This window comes from Typha latifolia, chromosome 7 (assembly GCF_019914945.1).
Source record: "Typha latifolia isolate L0001 chromosome 7, TyphaL0001v2, whole genome shotgun sequence".
Classification (NCBI taxonomy): Eukaryota; Viridiplantae; Streptophyta; class Magnoliopsida; order Poales; family Typhaceae; genus Typha; species Typha latifolia.
The window spans coordinates 5,815,404-5,824,027 of NC_133092.1; the positions used below are offsets into that span (position 1 = coordinate 5,815,404).

Genomic DNA, 8,624 nt, shown 5'->3' on the forward strand with positions numbered 1-8,624 from the left:
CTTAGCAACCTTACACATAAGTTTCTTATACACCTTACCGGTGAACTTTCACCTAAAGTTCTCATAAAAATATTTAAAACACACCTTATGCTCCACTCCTAGAAACACCCCATTGACAGCAGCATCTAATCATTTTTGACGATCCGACATGAATGTGAAATTCTCTATATTTTCAATACCCTCCTTCAAGCATTCTAAAAACCACGTCCATGTATACCTACTTTTAATATTTACTACTGCAAATGCCACTAAAAATATCTCATAGTTTGCATCCCATGTTGTTGCAGCCAATAAATCACTAAAATACTTTCTCTTTAAGTGGCAACTATCAAGTCCAAGATATGGCCTGCAACCTGCCTTAAACCCATCTAAACATACCTTGAAACATGCAAAAAATTTGACAAATGATCCATCTAAATTATCAACATCAAGTTTGATTATACTGCCCAGGTTGCTCTCATTTAACTCTTTTTGTAGCGTAGCAAAAAACTGAAATAATTTTTTTTATATTTCCTTATATTTTCTCTAAAGCTATCTCTCTTTCCCTCCATTCTTTCCAATACTCGAGCTCAACTTGATATGCATCCTTTAAACGAGCTTTGATAACTTTAGTAGAAATGTTTGGCTCAACCCTAATCCAGTCAATAATCTTGTTGCATATCTAACTAGCTTTGTCCATCTTATTTCCACAAATATTGACAGCCTCATAAGTATGCTCCTCTTTCACTATTTTTACTTGGATTAATGTGCCACTATGTATAGTTGAAGCATGCAATCTCTAAGACCACTCTTCTTTGGCACATTTAACAGTTACCCTATGCTTATCATTATGAAGATAGATCATTTGAAAATGTTGTTCGATTGCATAATCTCTAAAGACATCCCTAAACATATAAATATTATCAAACATGCTCCCTACTGCAAGTGATGAATCCTCCGCTTCTCACTCATATGTGTGGATTCTAAGCTGTTTAACATCATCCTTAGAAGATAAAATATTATCAACTTCTTCTTCATTTATAGCAGCATCTTCATCACTATCACTACTAGTAGAGCATTTTGAAGCACTTGTAGAAAATTCAACATCATCTCCCAAAATATCTACAATATCTGTTTCTCCAACATTATCTTCAATATTATCTCCAACATCATCTCCAAAATCGTCTAGAGATATATTTAGATTGTCTACCACTAACTTTGAAGGTCCTTCTCCCAAGGCTTTTAATGAATTTGTGTCATGGATCTCAGTACCAACTACAAACATATTAATATGATATTTAGATTTACATAAATCAATCATTCTAAGAACATCATGATATGAAAATACAGCATTATATGCTTCCCTTGGACCCGGTCATCTATAACATATACATAAGGCAACTTGCATATCCATCTTCGTTTGATCAAAAATATTATCCAACAGATCTATGAAATTTATGTAGTCTCACTCCATAGTGAATGCCATGTGTCTCCTATTAATATATCTAGATTATAAAGTACTTCGACTCGTCTTCCATGATCCACCATAGTAGAGTCATATTGTCGAAACATCATCTTCCATCTGAAATGAAACCCACGACCAAGAATAAACAAACTCTTTAATAGTAATAGAATAATTTATTATGATGTGCTGGAATCACACATGAAATATAATTAACAAACTACTTTACTATATAAGAACCATAGAGAAATATTTAACAGAAATAAATATTTAATTGCTCTATGGGGGATCATACAAGAAATATAATTAACAAACTCTTGTAGAGGGACTACATATGAAATACAATTAAAAAATAGTTTACTGTATATTGACTATAGAGATAACAAAAACAAATATTTAATTGCTCTATGGGGATCATACAAGAAATTCAATTAATAAAAGGACCATATAAGACCAAATGCTCTACAATTCGATAGTAGGAAACATATCATCCTTAAATATAGTATGTAGGGACCATATAAGAAACATGACAGTAGGAAAGATGCTTTACAACTAGGGGTGAAAATGGGTCGAATTAACTCCGATCCAACCCGATTTGGATCGGATTCGGACAGAAAATTTCGGAAAAGGTTAGGTTTGGCTGGGTTAGGTTGGGTTGGGTTTGAGTTATATTGTGTATATGTTGGGTAACTTAGATAAGGGTATTTTGGTAATCATATTAGTGTAGTTAACTTAACCATGGGGTTTGGTTAAGTTAAGCTAATAAAACTAATAGTTGGGTGTTTTATGCAAATATTAATTGAATCATAAAAATCGATAAAAATGTAGGGTGTAAATGTAAATTTAATTAAAAGGCAGGGTGTTATATATAAATTTCCTTAAATTATTTGACCATGTGCCAATGCCTACTAGTACTGTTGAAAAAAATAAAAATATTTCAAATGAATTATCTAACCATATGCCAATGCCTACTAAGTACAATTGAAGAATATGAATATGCTACAAATGAATTATCTAAACATATGCCAATACCTACTAGTAATATTGAAAAAATTATTCAAAATAAATTATCTAATCATAGTGAAGCTGAGTATGATTTTATTTTGTTTATGGGTTCATATGGAGATGAAGATGAAAGTGCTAGTATCAGTGATTTTGAAATTGATAGTGACAACAACGAGGACAGTGACAGTGATAGTGATTTTAAAATTGATAGAGGTAAATCTTTCCATCTAAGAGCTGATACTAGTAAAAGTGACAATAGTACTGATGAGCTGAATGAACTTAATTATCTAGAATTTAATCACAAGAAGCATAAGGCTTAACATGTACTAAAGCTTGGGACGATATTCCCTAATGCATACTCATTTAGAGACTTATTGATAGAGTTTCATATTAAAAAAGGATATGAATTCAAATATATTATAAATGAGCCTTATAGAATCAATGTTGAATGCAAGAAGAGCTATGAGTTTAGACTGCATACTTCTCCATTGACTAGAATAAATTCTTTCCAAATTAAGAGTCTTAAAGAACCTCATAATTGTAAAAGAATTTATAGTAATAAGGTATCTAATTATACTTGGTTGGCAAAAAACGTATATGGACTATTTAGTTAATAATCCTGATTGGAAAGTAAAATTAATGAAAAGACCAATTAGAAGAGAATGGATGCTTAATGCATCAAGAATGCAAGTGTATATGACTAAAAGAAGCTATTGATAAACTAGAAGGTGACCACAAGCAATAATACACTAGATTATGGGGCTATTGTGAGGTTATTAAAAGATAAAATCTAGGAAGTACAACTTGTTGCATGTAAAAAGGCCACCTCTGAGTACTACACCAAGATTCCAAAGGATTTTTTGTTATGTATGATGCACAAATTAAAGGCTTCCTTAAGGTTGTAAACCTATAAAAGGATCCTTTGGTGATGCATTTCAAAGTATCATTCAATTTAAATGTTTTCACTATTTAGTGATGCATTTTGAAACATCATTCATTTTAGATGTTTTCACTATTTAGATGTTGTCATGATTGTACTCTAAATTTACTTGGTGTTGCATTCGAAAGAAATATTTCATTAAATAATAGGTTTGCAATTAGTGGTGACATTGGTGCTGCATTCTATCACTGATGACATTCATTAGAAGTCTTGACTACATTTAGAAGTAATTACATTAAGTGATAGGATATTTAATTATCCAAATTAGAATATATATTATGACTACTACAAAATAAAAAAAAAGTTTGCATCTTTTTCTTTCTCTAGACCACAATAAGTTAGATCAACAACTCTTCGTTCATCTTTCTCACCTCTTAGTTGGTTCCTTCCATGATAGAGAATTTCTTTTTAGTCCCCATAATTTGTAATTCTTATTTATCAATCATCTCTACATTTTGGCCAAAATTATTTACTTTATGAGATATGTGAGGATCAATCTAAGGAAAGAAACCACAAGAGTTTTCTTTCTGTACATACAACAAATATCACGTTTGATTAGAAAAGAATATAATATGATATGCAATTATCTATCATCTTCAAAAAAACTCATGCCCGAGTTGTTCTTAGTGTGGGAGGTCCTAATAACAGCTCTTAGTCTACAATGACAAAAGACATCTTCAAGAAAGGGGTATTTAGTGTTGCTGTTGCTTGTGCTAGAAGCCATGTTAGAAAGATATAAAAAAAATATGATGAGAAAACTTAGGGATTGGGAAAGAAAATAGGCTAGGAAAAAAGAGTGGAAGTCATTTATAGTTCATCTAAGGAATGAGTTGATGGCAAAATTATCTAAAAAATATTCTTTTAACCAACATGAGGGTAATTTAGTCTACATGAAAATAATGTATTGTTCACATGATTAGCACGTGAGTTTTAACTCACGGAAGGCTAACATATGGGTTTAGTTATAGCATTTCAAAAGTCTATGGGGTATTCGTATATTTTTATAGTACAGAATGACAAAGTGATATAAGTTCAAAGTATAGGAGGACAAAATGTATTCAGATCGCCTTTTCGTCCTCATCACCACCGAGAATGGTGCCTTGCTGATCTCTTCTCTTTCTCTTCCACTATTGCTGCCTCCATCGACGTTTCCCCTAATCCATTTTCCTTTACAGCTTCACAACCAATTCGGCCTCCTTTTCTTAAGAACCCCTCAGATAGACAATGAGAAGAAAAAGTTCGTCATGTGTTTGAGCCCACTTATAAGGCTGAGCTCCAACCATCAAAGGTGCCACATGGCTTTTCTACCAATATCACCGCTTATAATTCAAATTGAGCTTGAGCTGAACTAGACCAAGCCTGAGTCGAGCTTGAGCTATCAAGCCTATTATCAAGTCATATTCAAATTGAATTAAACTTTAATAGTTAAATGAAATAAAACTTTACTAAAGATAGAAAGTTTAAAATGTAATCGATAAATATAACAATAAGACACCTCTAACAATAAAAATAATATCAGATTAGCAAATAAAAAGGCTTCACACCAATTTCAAATTTTAACGCATCACTATTCAAGTTGCCAAGCCAACTTATTAAGCTCGACAAAACTAAATTAAATAAAACTAAAAATTCAAGTTGCCTCTCATATCACCTCTTTGCTCCCATCACCACCGAGAACGGTGCCTTGTTGATCTCTCCTTCTCCTCCACTATTGTCGCCTCTATCGGTGTTTCCCCAATCCATTTCCCTTTATGCCTTTGGTGGTTGATCCAACATCCTCTTCTCAAGAACCCCTTGGATCGGCAACAAGAAGGAAATGGAAGGCATCGAGGACTTCGTTTTGGCTCGGTTCGACAACGACTACTCAATGGAGTCTTCTCTATGGTGCCCGCCGCTGATGCCGATGCAGCAAGTTGGCCACGATCTCCACCAGCATCATCACGATAGTGGAGCGATGTTAAGGTTCGCTATGTGTTTAAGGCCCACTTGCAAGGTCGAGCTTTGACTATCGAAGGTGCCACATGACAATGTGAGGTTCTCAAGCGAGCTCCAAAGAGTGAAAGCATCATAGCACCACTACCATGGGTCAGTCATTTCCACAGCATTGCTCCACCATGACCATTTGAAGAAGCTCAGCGACCTGAGTAGGTTGTGCTAATGATTTTGTTAGCTTGGAGAAGGAAGCTCGCTGGGAAGTAGTCTTGTCGATGGTGGAGAAAAAGTTGGAGGAGGGTCGTAAACATGTCAACCCGCCTAACCCGTTTAATAATCTAGTCGTGTTCGGGTTTATACTACTGACCCATTTTGACCCGTTTAAGCATACGGGTTGGGTCGGATCACGTCAACCCGCTAACCTGTTTGACCCGTTTAATATATATATATATAAACTAAAACCCTAGATCTAACTACATCTACCCTAACATTACCTTTCCACTCTCCACTCCTCTCCAGCCGCCTCAACAAAAGTGGGAAAAATTCACCTACCTCTGCCTTAGCCTCCGTCTGCCACCTCTGCATTCGCCCCTATCTCTGCTTTTGTCTGCCGCCACCGCCTTTGCCCCCGTCTTTGCATCCATCTGCTGCCACCGCCTTCGCTTCCATCTGCCACCTTCGCCTTCGCTTCCGTCTGCCGCCTTCGCTTCTGTCTACTGCCTCTGCCTCCATCTGCCGCCTTCGACGAAGTGCCTCCGTCTGCCACTTCTACCTTCGTCTGTAGCCTTCGCCTCCATCTGCTGCCTCCACCTCGTTACAGAAGCCGCCACCAACACCTTCTCGGTAGACAACAAGCTTGGAGAGGGTGGCTTTGGCCCAGTTTACAAGGTCATTAATTCCTTTATTTAGGATGATAAAGATTCATATCTGAATAAGTAAGACAAATTGTAAACAGTTGTGTGCTATTGATTACAAGGTCAACTAAGGGAGGGAGAATACATTAGCTGTGAAAAGACTCTCAAAAACTTCAGCTCAAGGCAGCGATGAGTTCAAGAATGAGGTCGTGTTAATCACATAGTTGGGAGCTCTGTTCCCTTCTCCCCGTCGACTTTAGATCTAGCAACTCCTCCCAGTGGTTGTCGTCGGCGCTCCTCCCGAAGTAGCGGCAGCTGCTCTTCTTTGTGCTCGAATCTAGTTAAAATGAATAGAATTATAATTTTTATGTTTGAATGAGCTTTATGATGAAAATAGGTTTATTTGTTTGTTAAACACATTATTTATATAGAATAAATTTTAAATTTTATATAGGGTAATCGAGTTAGACTGGTTGTGTTATTGTGTCGTGTTAACACGACCCATTTATTAAACGGGTTAGATGGGTCGTGTTACTCTGTTGTGTTAACACGTCCCATTTTAAACGGGTTAGACGAGTCATGTTCGTGTTTAATAAATACAACCCATTTATTAATTGAGTCGTGTTCATATTAGAGTAGAGTTGACCCAACCCAAATCTGACCTAACCCGAACCATCTTAAGCCGACCTGATTGCCAACCCTAACTCTAGCTCAATCTTGGCTCTATAGTCTTGACTAAAGTGCAACTATTATCTTTTTTATTATATTTGACCAAATTAAATATCGAATTTGAAGATAATTACTAGAAACAAAGTTGTAGGGCATTATATAAGCTCTCCAATCTAATTTTAGAAGACAAAGATATAATAAAAACATACAATTTGCCATTTAAAATCTAATCAATATTATTTTAACTATGTTGAAGAAGATTATCTAATCCTCCATAATTTTAGAAGAATCTTCAAATTTAGCCTCTAATTTAGTTAAATATGATAAAAAAATATAAAATTTATATTTCAGTTAAGATCAAGTCATCACTTGATTAAATGCTTTAGTTAAAAGTAGTCAGATATTTTCTGAATTTGAGCGAAGGGGATGAGATGCAATTTTCCCCTAAATTTTTCGAAGCTAAGCAAATCCTAAACAAGGTAAAAGTTGGAAAACTGATTAAGAGATAAACTAATCTAAACGTGATAAAATGCCAATTTATTCCATCTCTAGTTGGCCGCGTCCTTGCCGGATCCGTGTATCCTATCAGAAAGGCATCTGAATCCCATCTCTCTCTCTCCTCCTCACCAATGGAGAAGTCACGGCACCATCTCCTCCGCCTGGTCCTCAGCTGCCGGAAGCTGACAGCGGAGGTGATGGCGCCGCCGCCGTCGGAGTCGTCGATCGTTGCGATGGCGTCGTCGTGCGAGCCAGAGTTCGCCGCCGAGCAGCGCGCCCGCCTCGACCGCTTCCCGCGCTCCCGCAGCGCCTGGGATGCCCGCGTCGCCGCCCGCGTAGGGGAGAAGCTTGCCTTCCGCCTCCGCGAGATCGGCATCGCCGACCTCATCGTCGACCTCGACGTCGAACTCTCGCGGCCCCACCACTACCGCCGGCCGCTCGCCTCCCTGTTCCGATCCGTCGAGCAAGGTGGGGTCCGTGTCGATGGCGCCGATAAGCTCCGGTGGCCCTGATCGATTCGGATCCTCTCTTATCTCTATCTCCGGCCGAAGAGAGATTAAGGTTAGGGTTTGGATTTGGTGCCAGTGGCGATAATGTAATTTTAGGTGGATCTGAGGATTTTCTTTTTCAGGATAATACTTTTTCCGGGAAGTAAAGGTGATCTTTTATACTTATTATGTGATGAAAAGATTTATTCTTTTGACTTTAAGAAGGTTCGAATATGGAGGAAAAATAAATGCTTAATGTGCCATTTGATGCTATATGACTTGCTTTATGTATTCATATTTATTTTCACGAGAAAAATAAATTAATAATCATTCTCATGTGGTTGAAGTATTCCCTGTTACTCGATGTTAGCCATGAAAATTTTAGCTCATTGTTGCCACCAAAGACTATAAGTCTATAGAAAAAGATAGAGGAGGGAGATGACAAGAGAAAAAAAAATAATAACTTAGAAAATTGAGTACAAAGAGAGGAGAAAGAAAATTAGACATACATTTTCTTAATTATCTAATTATATTATTAAGATCTCACTATTAGAAATTCATTCAGTTAGAAAAATATTTGAAAATCAACTAATTAACTAGATGGCTAAAACGTTCTTACTTTTTCTTCCCCTCTCCTATTAAAAATAGATTTTGAAAGAATTAAATAATATTATTTTAGAGTTTAATATTTACAAAAGGTACTATTAAAAATATTAGCTGTGAGGCTTAGCAATACATTTAAATAGTTTAAAAGATGTATCTATTTTTCTCAATATCTCTTTTTTTTTTTTTGTTGA

At 36.2% G+C, this 8,624-nt stretch overlaps 1 protein-coding gene across 1 annotated transcript; it reads left to right on the forward strand.

The window, feature by feature from the left end:
* The first annotated feature begins 7,187 nt into the window (after positions 1-7,187).
* LOC140792545 (uncharacterized) lies at positions 7,188-8,163 on the forward strand. The gene has a single exon (XM_073143613.1). The coding sequence runs from the start codon at positions 7,471-7,473 to the stop codon at positions 7,849-7,851; it is 381 nt and encodes a 126-aa protein (XP_072999714.1). The 5' UTR covers positions 7,188-7,470; the 3' UTR covers positions 7,852-8,163.
* Positions 8,164-8,624: the final 461 nt, after the last annotated feature.